We start from the raw sequence: 19685 nt of genomic DNA, 5'->3' as shown, positions 1-19685 counted from the left end.
AAAATAAAGTGAACCAAAAATACACCAGTGTTCAGTTAATGTATCCAATATAGAGACCAAATTACTAGGTGATTCAAGCTCTAGGTGGGGCTTCTAATTAACAACAACCAAAAAAAAAAAAAAAACACCGGCTTTTTTTTTTTTTTTTTTTTTTTTTTGGCTACACAGTCCTAATCTTAGAAATCCTCAGTGGCCAGGTACAGTGGCTCATGCTTATTACCCCAGCACTCTGGGAGGCCAAGGAGAGCGGATCGCTTGAGGGAAGGGGTTACCAGTCTGGACAACACAGCAGGACACTATCTCCACAAAAAAATAAAACAAGTAAGCCAGGCATGCTGACGAGCGACAGTAGCACCAGCTACTCAGGAGGCTGAGGCGGGATGATTGAACCCAAGAGTTCGAGGACACAGTGAGATATGACTGCACCACTACCCTCTAGCCTAGGTGACAGAGAAAGACACTGTCTCTTAAAAAAAAAAAAATCCTCAGAGATCATTTTTGAAACAAGCTTCAATGCAATGTACAATCAAGTATCTTTTCTTGATCCTTAAATTACTTAAAATAGGTAATTCCTAAATTTTTTTGAGACAGAGTTTCGCTCTTGTTACCCAGGCTGAAGTGCAATGGCGCAATCTTGGCTCACCGCAACCTCTGCCTCCTGGGTTCAGGCAATTCTCTTGCCTCAGCCTCCTGAGTAGCTGGGATTACAGGCACGCACCACCATGCCCAGCTAATTTTTTGTGTTTTTAGTAGAGATAGGGTTTCACCATGTTGACCAGGATGGTCTCGATCTCTTGACCTCGTGATCCCGCCTCCGCCTTCCAAAGTGCTGGGATTACAGGCGTGAGCCATCGCGCCCGGCCTGGTAATTCCTAAATATTAACAAAATACTTTCATGTTTCTACATCTTGCAACATCTCATTCTATAAACTAGACAGCTCTAGCAATGAAGACACCATAGGAAATATTACTTACAGTAAACTATATTTTCACCAATATTTCATTTAACATAATTTCAAAGTCAGTCTATGCTTTAAGACAAGCAAAAGAACCGATATTCTAACTCTCATAAGAGAGTTTTTCACACTGTTCCTCTGAGCAGGGAATGGGGTTTCAGGGTTCTCAATGACAACACCTAACATTTTACCATGGAGATTTACCAGTAGATACAGAAAGCAACAACATCAATATACAAGAATCGATCTCTATGAAGGTCTAAATAAGCTTGTGGTACATACTCACCACCTCTGTAGGGTTGTAATGATAACAACTGATTTTCCAGTCCTCTGCCCAATTTGGTGTCTTTTTTTTTAGGCAAAATGTCAAAAATGCAAAAAATCTGCCTTATTTCTCTTAATACATTGAAAATAGTGGAAGATTCAGATTTGAATTCTTCATGAGTCCAGCTTGGAGCACGACTTCTACTCATCATATGTCATCAACATACGAGCTCCAACTTTGGCGACCATCAGCAAACTGTTCAAAAGAAGCAGACAGAAAACATCAGGTAAACGACAGAACAGGCAACTGTGTTTTTAAGGAACTAAACTATGCAGGTTCGTCACAACTGCATGGGGAAGGAGGTACTAAGGCAAGAGTGGTCACAGGTAAAATTTCCATCCCTGGAGGAACCAGAGAAAAGCATACCAAGGAACAGTATCACTCTGAGGTCTTAAAATAGCACACATGAGCTGGATCCTAATGCTACTGCCAATAATTTGAAGAAACAGAGGCAAGAGAGAGCAAGGCTTCCCCGCCACACAGAGCTAATTAATGGTAGAACCTAAAGCCTCTCAGTTTACTGCTCTTGATCTAGCTCCACACTGACTCTTTTCCTCCAGGTATAAAACATTATACTGGCAGCATCACGACCATGATCAAAGTAGAGGGATGTAATCTTTCTCCAAAATAGGCTTTTTAAAATTCCCCTGCATTCAGGATGACTTTATCATACTTAACAACTGAATTTTTTTTTTTTTTTTTTTTTTTTTTTTTGAGATGGAGTCTCACTCTGTTGCCCAGGCTGGAGTGCAGTGGCACAATTTCAGCTCACTGCAACCTCAGCCTCATTGGTTCAAGTGACTCTCCTTCCTCAGCCTCCTGAGTAGCTGGGATTACAGGCATGCACCACCACACCCAGCTAATTTTTGTATTTTTCATAGAGACAGAGTTTCACCTTGTTGGCCAGGCTGGTCTCGAACTCCTGACTTCGAGTGATCCACCTGCCTCGGCCTCCCAAAGTGCTGGGATTACAGGTGTAAGTCACTATGCCTAGCCTACAACTGAATTTTTTTAAAATCACAATTTGGTTTAGGTTTTATAATCAAAATTAGAAAACAGGATTCAGGGCCGGGCGCGGTGGCTCAAGCCTGTAATCCCAGCACTTTGGGAGGCCGAGATGGGTGGATCATGAGGTCAAGAGATCGAGACCATCCTGGTCAACATGGTGAAACCCCGTCTCTACTAAAAATACAAAAAATTAGCTGGGCATGGTGGTGCGTGCCTGTAATCCCAGCTACTCAGGAGGCTGAGGCAGGAGAATTGCTCGAACCCAGGAAGCGGAGGTTGCGGTGAGCCGAGATCGTGCCATTGCACTCCAGCCTGGGTAACAAGAGTGAAACTCTGTCTCAAAAAAAAAAAAGAAAGAAAGAAAACAGGATTCAATCAAAATTCCCTTTCAGCAAAATTTTCTATAAAAGTCACCTATACATCTAAGAAATATGGGACCCCCACACATCCACCTCAAGTCACAAAAAAGGCTGCAGTCATGGCTTTGCACTAAAACTTCGGCCACCATAGGGAGGAGCTAGGATGGACCAGAGAACAAGTATGAGAACAAAGCCATTTTCACAGTGAATGGATATACTCATGCCATTTTGACATTAAACCAACTATTGCTTTTGAAGCATTTTCTATTAGTGTATAAATCAAATGTCAGTTCATGCATGGTATCAGATATCCTGTAACAAGTAAGGTTTTGAATGTACAAAGTATCCTGGGCAATATACTGAACTCTACATGGTAAAGAAGAGTAATAGAAGGGAAAGTACCTGGCACCTGCGATTAAACCTACAGGCATGACTTTTCCATAGTAGTAGGATCTCAATGCCATAACACTAGCAAAGGTACCAGATGTAGCAGCTGAAAAAGATACAAAGAAGGGTGAAAACTCATTACATCTTCTATGCAGGGGAATCAGAAGTGGGCCAAGCCCCACTTATCTCTCCAGGCTCACGCCTCATCCTATGCTCATTCCTCCTGCCCCAGATAGGGGGAAATTACTGGCTGCCCACATCCTATGGATCCAATTACCAATGTTGGTCAGACAGGGCCCTTCAAAGCCTGCCTGCCCTTCCAGCCTCATCTCTTAGTTACCACTCATCTTCTGCAAAACCCACACTTCAGCCATCAACATGTTAGTTTTCTCCAAAATGCTGCTGTTTTTCATGCCACGCAGACACTATTTCCTCTACCCTGCACACAAGTCCCACTGGCCATCTGTCAAAGCACCTACTACATGTCAAGCACTGTATTAGGTCCTGGAGAATACAAAGGTAATCGAAACTGTCTTTGCCCTTTTACAATGCTTCAGGTCTGATGGGACAGACTTTAAAGAAACACACACAAAAAAAGAAGGTACAATTTGTGCTTCAGGTATAACTGATGCCACACAAAAAAGCATAACAGGGGGATCAACCTAATCAGGGAGATCATGCAAGGCTTAGCCAAGGAAGGGAAGATTGGCAGAGATCTAAAGTTACAGCAGGAGTTAATGAGCTGAAGGATGGGAAGTCCCATTCCAGGGAGAGGGGACAGTATATGCAGAGGCCCCGGAATGACAGGGAGCACAGCACATTCACCCTAAGAGGCCAGTGTGGTACAGAAGTCAAGATGCAGCTTGTGAGGAGGAGGTGCCTGATGACATGGAGGCTTGAAGGCCATAGTAGGGATTGGGTTTTCATTCTAAGAGCAGTGAGAAGCTGTTAAAGAATACTAAGCCGAGGGACACATGAACAGAATTTCTTTTTTTTTTTTTTTTTTTTTGAGACAGAGTCTCACTCTACCACACAGGCTGGAGTACAGTGACATGATCTTGGCTCATGACAACCTCTACCTCCTGGGATCAAGCAATTCTTGTCTCAGCCTCCTGAGCAGCCGGGACTATAGGCGCCCGCCACTATAGCCAGCTAATTTCTTTTTCCCTTTTTTTTTTCACAAGTTTAATGCAAATTATACCGGGTAAATATATTCATGAAGTATGGAAACCTTTCCATATTCAGTACATAAATGATAAACAGAAACCAGCACGATTCCCGCCATCCTACCCCTATTTTAAAGCTTTCCAAGGACTTGGTAGAAGCAGTGTAACTATCATAAGTTAAGTATAATGAACTCGCCCCATCCCACCAAACCAGGGCCTTTTGGAAAAGACTAATCCGCATACACAGCTGCCCTAAGGACATAAAAAAGCAGACATACCTAGGAAAAGCCAAACGTTCCTTGGATCCTGAGACAGCTGGTAAGAACCCAGGCCAGCTAGGCTGCCGAAGAGCAGCCCCACAACCAAGGATGGCACTCTGCCTAGAGGGAGGCAAACACAGTGTTCATTTTAACATGAGGCACCTACTTCACTAACAGAATCCACCAGACACCCCTCCCTACTAAGAAAGACAGCAAAGAGAACTCTCAGCTCATAACCAAGGTGGACACAAGAGGAGGATGTTTCAGGGACTTTTCTATCTTATCAGAGAAGCCAGGGTCTTCCCACCCCATCTTTCTCCCTTCTAATAGGCAGGGCACTTCCAGCTAAGGAAAGGAAAGAAAGCCATCTTCCTTCCTTACATGGAACTGTGGCTAGGCCTTCTTTCTAGTCACGTCTGATCAACCATGATCAGGCAGGTTGTACAGGCAGGACCTCCCGCAAATCACAAAAGGAGAGGGGAAAACAGTCAGTCAGTTAAAAAAAAAAATAAAAAATCTTGAGAATAAGAATTCTGGTGCAGGGGTTGGGGTGGGATTGTAGGCAAGGTCAAAGGGGCAGAAACAAGCACAGCCACTGACACACCCCTGCCTGGCCTAAGGAGGAGACTTCAAAACATTAAGTCTGTTAAGACCAGAGGTTTCCTCCTACTTGAGGCCAGAGATGGCACTTGGGGGCCATGGCTGATGCATGGCAATCAATAGTAACAATCTACAATCAGCCCCGCCTATCTTCAGATAAAGAGGCAAAAACAAGGAATTCCACAAGAAGGCTGGCTTGGCTTTGTCAGATAACCAAAAGGCAAGTATAGGAGCTACAAGACTGACAAGAAAGCCTGCACTCCAGCTTGGGGATCTACAGCAAACCTGACTCAAAGGAGATGGCTCTTCAGACAAGTACCTGTTTGCAACAACAAAAAAGCAAAAAAAAAAAAAAAAAGGACATGGCTCTTCAGGGACCCTGGGCACTCGCTTTTCACTCGAACAATGTGACGATGTTAAGAGGCTAAGTAATGACAAAACCATACCTGTTTTTACATAGCCAAAGATCCCGCCAGAAGCAACCAGTGCTGTGTAGCCATAGCCAAACCAATACAAAGGCACTCTGAAAACAGCAGGGTGAGAAGTCAGTGCCAACCACGCTTTAGAAACAAACCATACAGTCATAGGATGGGACTAAAAGGCAATCATTCCTGCCAGGTGCGGTGGTTCACGCCTGTAATCCCAGCACTTTGGGAAGCTAAAGTGGGTGGATCATGAGGTCAGGAGATAGAGATCATCCTAGCCAAAGTGGTAAAACCCCATCTCTATTAAAAATACAAAAATTAGTTGGGCGTGGTGGCGCACACCTGTAGTCCCAGCTACTCAGGAGGCTGAGGCAGGAGAATCACTTGAACCTGGGAGGTGGAGGTTGCAGTGAGCTGAGATTGTGCCACTGCACTCCAGTGTGGTAACAGAGCATGTCTTATAACTGAAAATAAGGCCCACAGAGGTTGAATGACTTTCTGAAAGCCACACAACTCGGCAAAACCAGAGCTGGGACTCAAACCCAAGTCACTGGCACACAGGTCCAGTGATCCACCCAACCCCCCATGCGGTCCCAGGCAGTCTACTTTCAGGGTTTTCAGCTGAGGAAAGGAACTCTGGTTTCCAGAAGCTCCTGGCTACTCCACTGACATTTACTGTCCACTCACATTGGGGTGAAGCCCTTCTCCATTCTTCTCTTCTCTGTCCAGACAGGAGGCTACCCCAGGCCTGCACCTGCAGGAAAACAGGCTGGATCAGAGGTGGTTAAAATCATAGCTCTCCAGCAGTCAGAAAGAAGTGTGTCCAACCTGCAAGCTACGCAACCTAAGTCTCAGCATCCTTCACTGTACCATGGGGATAACACTGCTACCAATTTCCTAGGGCTGTTGTGAGCATTCGGGGTGGGGGGGGGTCACAGGTAAAGGTGCTTAGCACATAGTAAACACTGAACAGATGCCAACCACTGTCATCAAAACCTCAATTCTAATCACAGCAAACTGAGCAGGACCCACTGACCAGCTCTATAATCAGGTAATGTGTTAGCCATTTCATCAGCTAACCATACTACCACTAAATCGGAAAGCAAGTACTCCCATGCCTTTAATCCAACTACTTTAACGTCTCTTTTTGGGGGAGGTAGGGGTGTTGCTTTTCATCCCTGCCAAAACACCCAATTTCAATACTCAACTTTTTTAGAAACTTCTACATCCAACTCACAGGTTTTTTTGGGGGGGGTGGAGGTGGGGGGTGGAGTCTCACTCTGTCGCCCAGGCTTGAGTACAGTGACACTGTCTCGGCTCACTGCAACCATCGCTTCCCTAGTTCAAGCGATTCTCCTGCCTCAGCCTCCCGAGTAGCTGGGATTAGAGGAATGCGCCACCACACCTGGCTAATTTCTGTATATTAGTAGAGACGGGGTTTCACCATCTAGGCTGGTCTTGAACTCTTCACCTCGTTATGCCCACCTCGGCCTCCCAAAGTGCTGGGTGTGAGCCACAGCGTCCGGCCTCTACAGTTACAGTTAGGAGGACAGATAAAATATAAGGCGGATAAGGGGAGAATAAAATATAAGGAAACCCTAGTCATATTCACATCTGACCCTGCATCCTTGGAGAAACAGCTCTTATTTTCTTACAGAAAACTATCTTGTATCTAGTGAGCCTAACAAGATGGAAAGCAATACACACCCCGTTTATCTTGTTTAAATAATCAGGCCGGGCAAGGCTGAGGTGGGAGCCTGATTTGAGCTCTGGAGGCAGAGGCTGCAATGAGACATATTCAGGCTACTGCGCTCCAACCTGGGCGACAGAGCGAGACCCTCGGTCAGATAAATAAATAAATAAATAAATAAATAAATAAATAAATAAATAAAAAATAAATAAATAAATAAATAAATAAATAAAGTAAGTAAGTTTCCATAAAACGGGAAAGGCAAGGGGTTTGGGATCTTGCCCACAGTACTAAACTGCAGGCGGTAATGAGTTAGCGAGGCTTTTAAAGAGATGGAGCAACAAAACCTCCAGGAAACGAGGCAACACGATGCTACACGGGTGAGCCTCTGCCTCAGGAGCTCAGGGGCTCCGCGCGTCCACAACCACTTTTAAGACAAGCAGAAAGTACCCAACGAGCAAAGCACCGACCACACCGACTAAAGGCCCGGCTGAATCGGGGGGACGAAAAGCAGACGGCCGCGAAACTCCTAAATAACCCCTAAAAGCTAAAAGTGGCAGAAAATAATAAGACTATTCCCCAAGGGTCCGCACCGATCTTCCGAAGGCACGCACGGTCCACACCTGCACAGAAGCCGCGGGGCAAGGGAGCCAGGTTTCGCCGAAAATGCGGCAGCATGCGCTCTACCTGCCTCCCCGGGACGCGACAGGGCGGGGAGAGGGGCGGGGCGTTGTGGCGCGTGCGCAGTGTGCCGGGAGAGGGACCGGCAGGGAATAATAGGGACCGGCAGGGAATAATAGGGACCGGCAGGGAATAATAGGGACCGGCAGGGAATAGGGGTCGGCGGCGGCCGAACTAGAGCTGCGGAGGAGCAGCCGCAAGCGCCCTGCATCCCGGGGGCGGGGAGCAGGGCGGGGCAGAGCGGCGCGCCCGGAAGTCTCGGGAACCGGGCGGGGAATCTCCGTGCTTCCTAGGTCCACAGGCTGAGCGCCTGCAGGGCCGACCAGCACCAGTCCCAGGTTCTATCCTGGCCAAAAGCCGGAAACACGGAGTTGGCATTGGGTCTTGCACAAGCTGGACCACGTGAGCCGCGCCAGGCCGGAGGTGAAGGCCACCACTGCGGGAGGAGGGCTTCTGAGGCTGGATTCTGAAGAACCCCATTAATAGAGGGACAAGTTACCGGGTATAAACCAGATACTGGCCGTCAGGGAGGATTGTCATTCTAGCCCGATCTCGTTTGTTTACACCAGAAAGGGCCTGCCTTCTACCTGCAAGAAAACATGGCGGCTGCAGAATAATGTGGCTCACTGCCAAATACCGTTTGTTTTAGGGAGTGAGGCTACTTGAGAAGTATCGTAAAGTGGGAGAGAGAGCAAGTTAAATCTGATCTCCACCCAGCTCTGTGGATCCCAGATGTCCACAGCGTGACGTTACCTCCATTCCCACCTCCAAGCCGCTCCTCGTTTCCTGCACCACCACTGGCTCAGTTGCTCAACACTAAAATTTGCTGTCATCGTTGACTTCTCCCCCTCCTTCATCCCGTGCAAGTAACAACATAGACAAGTCTGAGCAATAGAATCGTCAGTGAATAAAGCAAATCGTAGCGCATATTCTTAAGGAAAAACTTAAAACTTGCCGCCGCAGCACCTACCTTCCAGATAGCAAAATTGAAGCCCGTGTTTATCATAGCTGATTCTAACCAGCCAAAGCTGATAATGACGAAGAACTTGCGGCAACTGCAATATGCCAGACCTTCACTTTAATTGAAGACTTTCCTGAACAATTAATAAGGACACTTGTCTTAACCAGCAGGGAATGGCTTTAGGGACTCATTATTCCCTATGCAGAGGCAAGCGTCAAACCTTAATTAGGATCATCTACGATGATCCTCGCGTCCTTCCCCCACCTTAATACGTGAAGAGATTGAACCTCAGAGAATTAAATTACCTACATTCCTGGTCAGTGGTAGAGCTATTATTTAAAGTAAGGTCTAACGTCAAAGCCTACGTCCTTAACTCTGCAATATGCTGCCTCTTGTAGTGTCGTTCCTCAACCAGAACACATAGCTCTTCTGTGTAGGTACAGAGGGCAAGCACCATGGCCCGTCCTTTGCAGTGCTAGGACCCAGCACAACCCTTGTGACAATAAATACTCCAGGATCTCTACAGAGAAGCAGGGACAAGGGGAGTTGGCAAGAGCTATGAAGACCTCATGCCTCCCATCAGTGAGCAGCTTTAGAATTTTACAGGTTGATTGCTGGGGACCCAATAGTCACACAGGCATCAACTCGACACCTAAATTCCCACATTCAGGAGGAGCCAGGTCCTCCTCTAGGACTGAAGGTGGCAAAAATATATGCCCTTTGGAAACATTCCATGACACATGAAAAAATGGCCAACATAACGATTCAAAATCTTAGCTATAGAAGCCTGAGAAGATGGTGGGTTTGGATGGTCTATGGCCTTCTGATGCCTCTACCACTGCAACACAGGTGCCCTTAATTGTCCAGTGTCCTATAAAAAAGGATAGAAAAGTAGGAACAATTTCAAGGGGCTTACGCTAATACATACAATGTCTGAATCATACTCTAAACCAATGCCAGTTAGGATAGAGCTCATAGCTAGTACCCGTTCCTTTTAAAGAGGGAATGAGGCCGGGCGCGGTGGCTCAAGCCTGTAATCCCAGCACTTTGGGAGGCCGAGGTGGGTGGATCACGAGGTCGAGAGATCGAGACCATCCTGGTCAACATGTGAAACCCCGTCTCTACTAAAAATACAAAAAAACTAGCTGGGCGTGGTGGCGCGTGCCTGTAATCCCAGCTACTTAGGAGGCTGAGGCAGGAGAATTGCCTGAGCCCAGGAGGTGGAGGTTGCGGTGAGCCGAGATCGCGCCATTGCACTCCAGCCTGGGTAACAAGAGCGAAAACTCCGTCTCAAAAAAAAAAATAAATAAAAAATAAAGAGGGAATGAAAACTAAAGCAAGGGGTACCAGATTAATTCTTCATGCTGAAACAGGAATAAAGTAAACTAGAAATGTACTAGCATCCGGTTAATGTATCCAATGTAGAGACCAAATTAGGTGATTGAAGCTCCAGATGAGTCTTGTGGTTTCACATTTATGTATGAAGTAATTAACAACAACAAAAATACCTTTTCTTTTTTCTCTACACAGTCCTAATCTTAGAAATCCTCAGCGGCCAGGTACAATAGCTCATGCTTATTACTCCACTACTTTGGGAGGCCAGGAGAGAGGATCACTTGAGACCAGAAATTTGAGACCAGCCTGGGCAACATAGCAAGATCCCATCTCTACAAAAAAATGAAATAAATTAGCAGGGTGTGGTGATGTGCACCAGCTGTACCAGCTACTTAGGAGGCTGAGGTAAGATGACTGAGCCCAAGAGTTTGAGGCTCAGTGAGATACGATTGCACCACTGCCCTCCGGCCTCGGCGACAAAGACCCTGTCTCTTGAAAAACGAAGAAAATCCTCAGAGATCATTTTTGAAACAAGCTTCAATGCAATGTACAATCAAATAACTTTCCTTAGTCCTTAAATTACTCAAAATAGGTTTCTAAATAGCAACAAAATACTTTCATGTTTCTATATCTTGCTGCTATCAACATCTCATTCTATGAACTAGACAGCTCTAGCAATGAAGACATCATAGGAAATATTATTTATAGTAAACTTTATTTTCATTGGTATTTCATTTAACATAATTTCAACATCAGTCTGTGCTTTACGATGAGCAAAAGAACAGATATTCTAACCATAAGATATTTTTTCACACTGTTCCTCTGAGCAGGGAATGGGGTTTCAGGGCCCTCAAAGATGGCACCTGACATTTTACCCTTGAGATTTACCTACAGATACAGAAAATAGTGATAACATCAATATATAAGAATTGATCTCTATGAGGGTCTTATTAAGCTCTTCTGTAACATACTTGCCACCCCTGTAGGATCGTAATCGTAATGACTGATTTTCCACCCCTCTGCTATGTTTGGTGGCTTTTTTTTTTTTTTTTTTTTTTAGGTAAAATGTCAGATGCTAAAATGCTGCCTTTATTTCTCTTCATACACTGAAAATAGTATAATATGCCAGATTTTTAATTCTTCATGAGTCCAAGCTGGAACATGACTTCTGCTAATGGGGTCTGTTGAACATACTAACTCCAACTTTGGCAACCATCAGCAAACTGTTTAAAAGAAACACAGATAGAAAACGTCAGGTAAAGGACAGAACAGGCAACTATGTTTTTAAGGAACTAAACTCCAGGTTCCTCACAACTGCATAGGTGAGGAGGTACAAAGACAAGAGCTGGGCCGGGCGCGGTGGCTCAAGCCTGTAATCCCAGCACTTTGGGAGGCCGAGGCGGGTGGATCACGAGGTCAAGAGATCGAGACCATCCTGGTCAACATGGTGAAACCCCGTCTCTACTAAAAATACAAAAAAGTAGCTGGGCATGGTGGCGCGTGCCTGTGATCCCAGCTACTCAGGAGGCTGAGGCAGGAGAATTGCCTGAACCCAGGAGGCGGAGGTTGCGGTGAGCCGAGATCGCGCCATTGCACTCCAGCCTGGGTAACAAGAGCGAAACTCCGTCTCAAAAAAAAAAAAAAAAAAAAAAAGACAAGAGCTGGTCAGAGGTAAAACTTCCATCTTCGCAGGAACCAGAGAAAAAGCATGCCAAGGGACAGTCTCACACTGAGGTTTTAAAATAGCACACATGAGCTGGATCCTAATGCAACTGCCAACAACTTGAAGAGATGAAGTGGAGGCAAGAGAGAGCAAGACTTCCCCACCACACAAAGCTAATTAATGGTAGAATCCCAGCGTTTCAGTTTAGTGCTCTAGACCTTGATCCATACTGTTTTGCTTCAGGTATAAAACATTATACTGGCAGCATCATAACTACAATTAGAGTAGAGCATGTAATTTTTTTTCCAAAACAGATTTTTTTTTTTTTTTTTTGGACGGAGTTTTGCTCTTGTTGCCCAGTCTGAAGTGCAATGACGTGATCTCGGCTCACCACAATCTCCACGTCCGAGGTTCAAGCGATTCTCCTGCCTCAGCCTCCCGAGTAGTTGGGATTATAGGCATGTGCCACCATGCCCAACTAATTTTGTATCTTACCTCAGGCGATCTGCCTGCCTCAGCCTCCCAAAGTGCTGACATTACAGGTGTGAGTCACCACGCCTGGCCCAAAACAGATTTTTAAAAATTCCCCCACCTTGAGGATGTCTTTATGATACTTAACAATTAACTTTTCTTTTCTTTTTTGAGACACAGTCTCACTCACTCTGTTGCCCAGGCTGGAGTATAGCGGCACAATTTTGGCTCACTGCAACCTCCACCTTCCAGGTTGAAGCGATTCTCCTGCTTCAGCCTCCCAAGGAGCTAGGATTGCAGGTGTGTGCCACCATGCCCGGTTAACTTTTATATTTTTCATAGAGATGGGGTTTCATGATGTTGGCCAGACTGGTTTTGAACTCCTAATCTCAAGTGATCCATTCACTCTAGCCTCCCAAAGTGCTTGGGATTATAGGCATAAGCCATCACACCTGGCCTATAAGTAAATTTTTTTAAAAACCACAATTTGGTTTAGGTTTTATAATCAAAATTAGAAAACATGGCCAGGTGCAGTGGGTCACGCCTGTAATCCTAGCACTTTGGGAGGCCGAGGCAAGTGGATCACGAGGTCTGGAGTTTGAGACCAGGCTGGCCAACAATGGTGAAACCCCATCTCTACCAAAACTACAAAAATTAGCCAGGCGTAGTGGTGCATGCCTATAGTACCAGCTACTATGGAGGCTGAGGCATGAGAGTTGCTTGAACCTGGGAGGCCGGTGGTTGCAGTGATCAGAGATTGCACCACTATACTCCAACCTGGGCAACAGAGCAATGCTCTATCTCAAAAAAATAAATAAATAAAAATAAAAACAGGATTCAATCAAAATTCCCTTTTAGCAAAATTTTCTATAAAAAAACACCTACATATCTAAGAAATATGGGACCCCCCACACCTTCTGTGCAAGTCACATAAAAGGCTTCACACTAAAACTTCGGCCACCACAGGGACGAACTAGGATGGACCAGAGAGCAAATATGAGAACAAAGCCATTTCCACAATGAATGGATATACTCATGCCATTTTGACATTAAACCAGCTATTGCTTTTGAAGTGTTTCCTATTAGTGTATAAATCAAATGTCAGTTGATGCATAGCATCAGATACCCTGAAACAAGTAAGGTTTTGAATGTACAAAGTATCCTGGGCAATAAACTGAACTCTACATGGTAAAGAAGAGTAATAGAAGGGAAAGTACCTGGCACCTGCGATTAAACCTGCAGGCATGAATTTTCCAGAGTGGTAGAATCTCATTCCCATAACGCCAGCTAAGGTACCAGATGTAGCTGATGAAAAAGATACAAAGAAGGGTGAAAACTCATTACATCTTCTACGCAGGGGAATCAGAAGTGGGCCAAGCCCCACTTATCTCTCCAGGCTCACGCCTCATCCTATGCTCATTCCTCCTGCCCCAGGTAGGGGGAGATTACTGGCTGCCCACATCCTATGGATCCAATTACCAACATTGGTCAGACAGGGCCCTTCAAAGCCTGCCTGCCCTTCCAGCCTCATCTCTTACTTACCACTCGTCTTCTGCAAAACCTATACTTTAGCCATCAGTGTGTTAGTTTTCTCCAAAATGCTGCTGTTTTTCATGCCACGCAGACACTATTTCCTCTACCCTGCACACAAGTCCCACTGGCCATCTGTCAAAGCACCTACTACATGTCAAGCATTGTATTAGGTCCTGGAGAATACAAAGGTAATCGAAACTGTCTTTGCCCTTTTACAATGCTTCAGGTCTGATGGGACAGACTTTAAAGAAACACACACAAAAAAAGAAGGTACAATTTGTGCTTCAGGTATAACTGATGCTACACAAAAAAGCGTTAACAGGGGGATCAACCTAATCAGGGAGATCATGCAAAGCTTAGCCAAGGAAGGGAAGATTGGCAGAGATCTAAAGTTACAGCAGGAGTTAATGAGCTGAAGGATGGGAAGTCCCATTCCAGGGAGAGGGGACAGTATATGCAGAGGCCCCGGAATGACAGGGAGCACAGCACATTCACCCTAAGAGGCCAGTGTGGCACAGAAGTCAAGATGCAGTTTGTGAATAAGAGGGGCCAGACCACATGGAGTCTTGTAAGGCCATACTAGGGATTGGGTTTTCATCCTGAGAGCAATGAGAAGCTATTAAAGGATACTAAGCAGAGAGACACATGAACAGAGTGGTTTTTTTTTTTTTTTTTGGAGACAGAGTCTCACTCTGTTGCCCAGGCTGGTGGGCAATGGCATGATCTTGGCTCACTGCAACCTCCGCCTCCCAAGATCAAGCAATTCTCAAGTCTCAGCCTCCTAAGTAGCTGTGACTACAGGTGCCCACCACCATACCTGGCTTTTTTTTTTTTTTTTGTATTTTAGTGAGACCAAGTTTCACCATGTTGCCCACAGTGGTCTCAAACTGAGCTCAGGCAATCTGCCTGCCTCAGCCTCGCAAACCTGAGGTCAGGAGTTCAAGACCAGCCTGGCCAACATGGCAAAACCCATTTCTACTAAAAACAGAAAAATTAGTTGGTTGTGTTGGCAGATTCCTGTAATCCCACCTCCCCAGAAGGCTGAGGCAGGAGAATTGTTTGAACACAGGAGATGGAGTTCGCAGTGAGCTGAGATCTCGCCACTGCACTCCAGCCTGGGCAGCACAGTAAGATTCTGTTTCAAAAAAAGAGAATTTCATGAAGGGGAAGGAGACAAGCACATCTGAATGTCAACAGGGGGATCCACCTAAAAGGGGGAATACAAATACAAGACGGGATCCTTGCCAGTGTAAAGCTCCAGAGGTCGGGGAGAAGACACCCAAACCCAGAGGAAGACACTGGTCTCGGAGAGGAGGGAAACAGGACTGAGGCTTGGAAATTAAAGGCTCCAGGGAATCCCCACCTGATGGCTGCTTTTCTCCCTGAAGTAGGCATGAGGTCATTTGCTGAGTAGAGTAGGATTAGAGAAAGGGAAAACACAGACCGAAAGTCATTCTGGATCATGAGGAAGGAAGCTGTTAGGCAGAGCTGGGACGTGGGTGCAGCTGCTTCCCCAGCACAGCTCACCAGCCATCACTGACTTCCATTCCCAACCCCGGCTGATGTGTATGGATCATAAGGGTTCTCCCTCCTGCACGGCACTCATTCTCACACCAGGGGTTTGTGGAGACGGTGACAAACCCATACTCCTAACAGTGTCTGACACACAGGTGGAGCCCAACAGAAATGTGCTGAAAGCCACCCTGATAAGGACTCTTCTGTTCCCCCATACCACTCACTGTCCTTGCTGTTCACAGGGTACATTTCCAGTCCTGCTTCTACATCCATGTTTTTTGTTTATGTTTTTTGTTGTTGTTGACACGGAGTCTTGCTTTGTCGCCCAGGCTGGAGCGCAGTGGCATGATCTCAACTCAGTGCAACCTCCACCTCCCAGGTTCAAATGATTCTCCTGCCTCAGCCTCCTGAGTAACTGGGACTATAGGTACCCATCACCACACCCAGCTAACTTTTATAATTGTTTTTTGTTTGTTTGTTTTTTTCTTTTTTTAGACGGAGTCTCACTCTGTCACCCAGCCTGGAGTGCAATGGCGCTATCTCAGCTCACTGCAACCTCTACTTCCCAGATTCAAGTGATTCTCCCACCTCAGCTTCCCCAGTAGCTAGGACTACAGGCATATGCCACCACACCTGGCTAATTTTTGTATTTTTAGTAGACACGGGGTTTCACCATGTTGGCCAGGCTGGTCTCGAACTCTGGACCTCATGATCCGCCTGCCTCGGCCTCCCAAAGTGCTTGAATTACAGGCCTGAGCCACCGCAGTCACATTTTAGTTGACTGCTAAAGGTGATTTTCAAATGAGAACACTGCAATTCCAATGCAAACCTAACCCAGATGTGTGATATTTTAGTGATGATGAAGCCAATGGTCTTCAGTGGGGACCTCAACAGTTGACACATATTGGCCTTACAGAAGTTTAACGCTAAACTGTTATACAGGAGTTTAACGCTCAATTTCTTTTTTTTTTTTTTTTTTTTTTTTTTAAATGAGAGGGAGTTTCGCTCTTGTTACCCAGGCTGGAGTGCAATGGCGCGATCTCGGCTCACCGCAACCTCCGCCTCCTGGGTTCAGGCAATTCTCCTGCCTCAGCCTCCTGACAATTTCTATATATAGAAGTTTAATGCTACTAGGTAGATACATTCATGAGGTAGAAAAATCTTTCCACGTTCTGTACATAAAAGATAAAGAGAAACCAGCACAATTCCTGTATCCGCACCCTCATTTTAAAACTTTCTAAGGACTTGGTAGAAGCAGTGAAACTGTCATAAGTTAAGTATGATGAACTTGTTCCATCCCACCAAACCAGGGCCTTCTGGAAAACACTAATTCGCATACACAGCTGCCCTAAGGACATACAAAAGCAGACATACCTAGGAAAACCCAAACGTTCCTTGGATCCTGAGACAGCTGGTAAGAACCCAGGCCAGCTAGGCTGCCGAAGAGCAGCCCTGCGGCCAGGGATGGCACACTGCCTAGAGGGAAGCAAACACAGTGTTCATTTTAACATGAGGCACCTACTTCACTAACAGAATCCACCAGACACCCCTCCCTACTAAGAAAGACAGCAAAGAGAACTCTCAGCTCATAACCAAGGTGGACACAAGAGGAGGATGTTTCAGGAACTTTTCTATCTTATCAGAGAAGCCAGGGTCTTCCCACCCCATCTTTCTCCCTTCTAATAGGCAGGGCACTTCCAGCTAAGGAAAGGAAAGAAAGCCATCTTCCTTCCTTACATGGAACTGTGGCTAGACCTTCTTTCTAGTCACGTCTGATCAACCATGATCAGGCAGGTTGTACAGGCAGGACCTCCCGCAAATCACAAAAGGAGAGGGGAAAACAGTCAGTCAGTTAAAAAAAAAAATAAAAAATCTTGAGAATAAGAATTCTGGTGCAGGGGTTGGGGTGGGATTGTAGGCAAGGTCAAAGGGGCAGAAACAAGCACAGCCACTGACACACCCCTGCCTGGCCTAACGAGGAGACTTCAAAACATAAGTCTGTTACAAAGACTAGAGGTTTCCTCCTACTTGAGGCCAGAGATGGCACTTGGGGCCCATGGCTGATGCATGGCCGTCAACGATAGCAACAATCTACAACCACCCCTGCTTGTCTTTAGATAAAGTGATAAAAACTAGGAATTTGACAAGAGGCCTGGCTTGGCTTGACCAGATAACCAAAAGGCAAATGCAGGAGCTGCAAGACTGACAAGGAAGCCTGCACCCCAACCTGGGACCTACAGCAAACGGGACTCAATGGCTCGTCAGGGACCCTGGGCACTCACTTTTCACTGGAACAACGTGAAGATGTTAAGAGGCTAAGTAAAAACAAAACCATACCTGCTTTTACATAGCCAATGATCCCACCAGTAGCAACCAGTGCTGCATAGCCAAAACCAATCCAATGCAAAGGCACTCTGAAAACATGAGAATGAGAAGTCAGTGCTAACCTGGCTTTAAAAACAAACCATACTGTCACTGATCAGACTAAAAGGTAATCAATCACTCCCCACAGGTCCTATCACTGAAATAAGGCCCACAGAGGTTGAATGACTTTCTGAAAGCCACACAACTCAGCAAAGCCAGAGCTGGGACTCAAACTCAAGTCACTGGCACACAGGTCCAGTGATCCTCCCACCCCCCATGCTGTCCCAGGCAGTCTACTTTTAGGGTTTTCAGCTGAGGAAAGGAACTCTGGTTTCCAGAAGTTCCTGGCTACTCCATTTACATTTACTGTCCACTCACACTGAGCCGGTGTCCTGCATTCTTCTCTTCTCTGTCCAGACAGGAGGCTACCCCAGGCCTGCACCTGCAGAAAACAGGCTGGATCAGAGGCAGTTAAAAGCACAGCTCTCCAGCAGTCAGAAAGAAGTGTGTGCAACCTGCAAGCTACGCAACCTAAGTCTCAGCATCCTTCACGGTACCATGGGGATAACACTGCTACCAATTTCCTGGGGCTGTTCTGAGCATTGGTGGGGGGGGGGGGAGTCACAGGTAAAGGTGCTTAGCACATAGTAAACGCTGAACAGATGCCAACCATTGTCATCAAAACCTCAATTCTAATCACATAGGCCCACAGGAAACTCAGCAAGGTCAACTGACCAGCTCTATAATTAGGTAACGTGTTAGCCACTTCATCAGCTACCCACATTACCACTAAATCGGAAAGCAAGAACTCCCGTGCCCTTAATCCAACGACTTTAATGTCTCCTTTAGGTAGAAGGGGCCCTTAATCTAACTACTTTAACGTCTCTTTTGTGTAGAAGAGGCCAGGGTGTTGCTTTTTGTCCCTGCCACAACACCGAATTTCAACAATCAACTTTTTTAGAAACGTCTGCGTCCAACTCACAGTTATTGTTAGGAGGGCAGAAATAGAGGATAAAATATACAGAAACCCTAGCCATATTCACATGTGACATTGCACCTTTGGAAAAGCAGCTCCTATTTTCTTACAGAAAAGTATCCTGTATCCAGTGAGCCTAACGATGAAAGCAATGCATATCCCATTTATTCAGGCCAGGCGCGGTGGCTCACGCCTGTAATCCCTGTCTGTACTTTGGGAGACCCAGGCGGGCGGATCACCTGGAGTTAGGAGTTCGAGACCAGCCTGGCCAACATGGTGAAACCCACTGTCTACTAAAAAATACAAAAAAAAATTTAATCGGGAATGGTGGCACACGCCTCTAATTCCAGCTACTTGGGAGGCTAAGACGGGAAGACGACTTGAGCCCAGGAGACAGAAGCTGCAATGAGACATATTCTGACTACTGCACTCCGGCCTGAGACAGAGACCCTCCCTCAAGGGGGAAAAAAAAAAAAGTTTCCATAAAACGGGAAAGGGCAGGGAGCTTGGGATCTTGCCCACAGGTCTTAACTGGAGGCGGCAATGAGTTAGCGAGACTTTTAAAGAGATGGAGCAACAAAACCTCCAGGAAACGAGGCAACACGATGCTACACGGGTGAGCCTCTGCCTCAGGAGCTCAGGGGCTCCGCGCGTCCACAACCACTTTTAAGACAAGCAGAAAGTACCCAACGAGCAAAGCACCGACCACACCGACTAAAGGCCCGGCTGAATCGGGGGGACGAAAAGCAGACGGCCGCGAAACTCCTAAATAACCCCTAAAAGCTAAAAGTGGCAGAAGACAGTAAGAATAATCCCCAGGTACCCGCACCGACCTCCCGAATGCCGGTGGAGTCTACAAGGGCGCGCAAGCCGCGGGCAGGTCAGCAGGCCTCGCGGCGGCGGCGCTCCCTGGGCTTCCGGGGACCGGGGCGGGGAGAGGGGCGCGGTTTCATGGCGCATGCGCAGTGTCCCGGGAGCGGGGCAGGCGAAGAATCGCGGGGCTTCAGCCG

The 19685-nt window shown here is 46.3% G+C and overlaps 2 protein-coding genes across 5 annotated transcripts in view; both read right to left on the bottom strand.

Moving 5' to 3' along the window:
• The window catches only part of LOC120361131 (transmembrane protein 14B-like), a 69863-nt gene extending 59913 nt beyond the window's left edge, over window positions 1-9950 (bottom strand). For 2 of the 4 annotated variants that reach the window (XR_012517433.1, XR_012517435.1), the window contains exons 1-5: window positions 7770-9950; window positions 5508-5584; window positions 4480-4581; window positions 3051-3141; window positions 1243-1476 (exon numbers count right to left, since the gene is read on the bottom strand). Coding sequence is in view for 1 of the 4 variants with exons in the window: in XM_074398428.1 (XP_074254529.1) it covers window positions 1422-1476; window positions 3051-3141; window positions 4480-4581; window positions 5508-5584; window positions 7770-8068 (624 nt within the window). In the remaining 3 variants the exon portion in view is untranslated. Of the gene's footprint in view, window positions 873-967; window positions 1477-3050; window positions 3142-4479; window positions 4582-5507; window positions 5585-7769 lie in introns of those variants that run through there. The other 2 variants (XR_012517434.1, XM_074398428.1) reach the window with 2 other exon arrangements.
• An 899-nt stretch (window positions 9951-10849) lies between these two features.
• LOC101029877 (transmembrane protein 14C) lies at window positions 10850-19598 on the bottom strand. Its single transcript, XM_039462607.2, has 6 exons — window positions 19509-19598; window positions 18078-18141; window positions 17673-17749; window positions 16710-16811; window positions 13505-13592; window positions 10850-11376 (listed from the first exon to the last, which is right to left on the bottom strand). Exons 2-6 carry the CDS (start codon window positions 18095-18097, stop codon window positions 11325-11327), a joined length of 339 nt encoding a protein of 112 aa, XP_039318541.1. The 5' UTR covers window positions 18098-18141; window positions 19509-19598; the 3' UTR covers window positions 10850-11324.
• Between the last annotated feature and the right edge of the window lie 87 nt (window positions 19599-19685).

The sequence above is a fragment of the Saimiri boliviensis genome, chromosome 4 (genome assembly GCF_048565385.1).
Source record: "Saimiri boliviensis isolate mSaiBol1 chromosome 4, mSaiBol1.pri, whole genome shotgun sequence".
Lineage (NCBI taxonomy): Eukaryota > Metazoa > Chordata > Mammalia > Primates > Cebidae > Saimiri > Saimiri boliviensis.
This window is presented reverse-complemented; position numbering and strand designations above follow the sequence as displayed.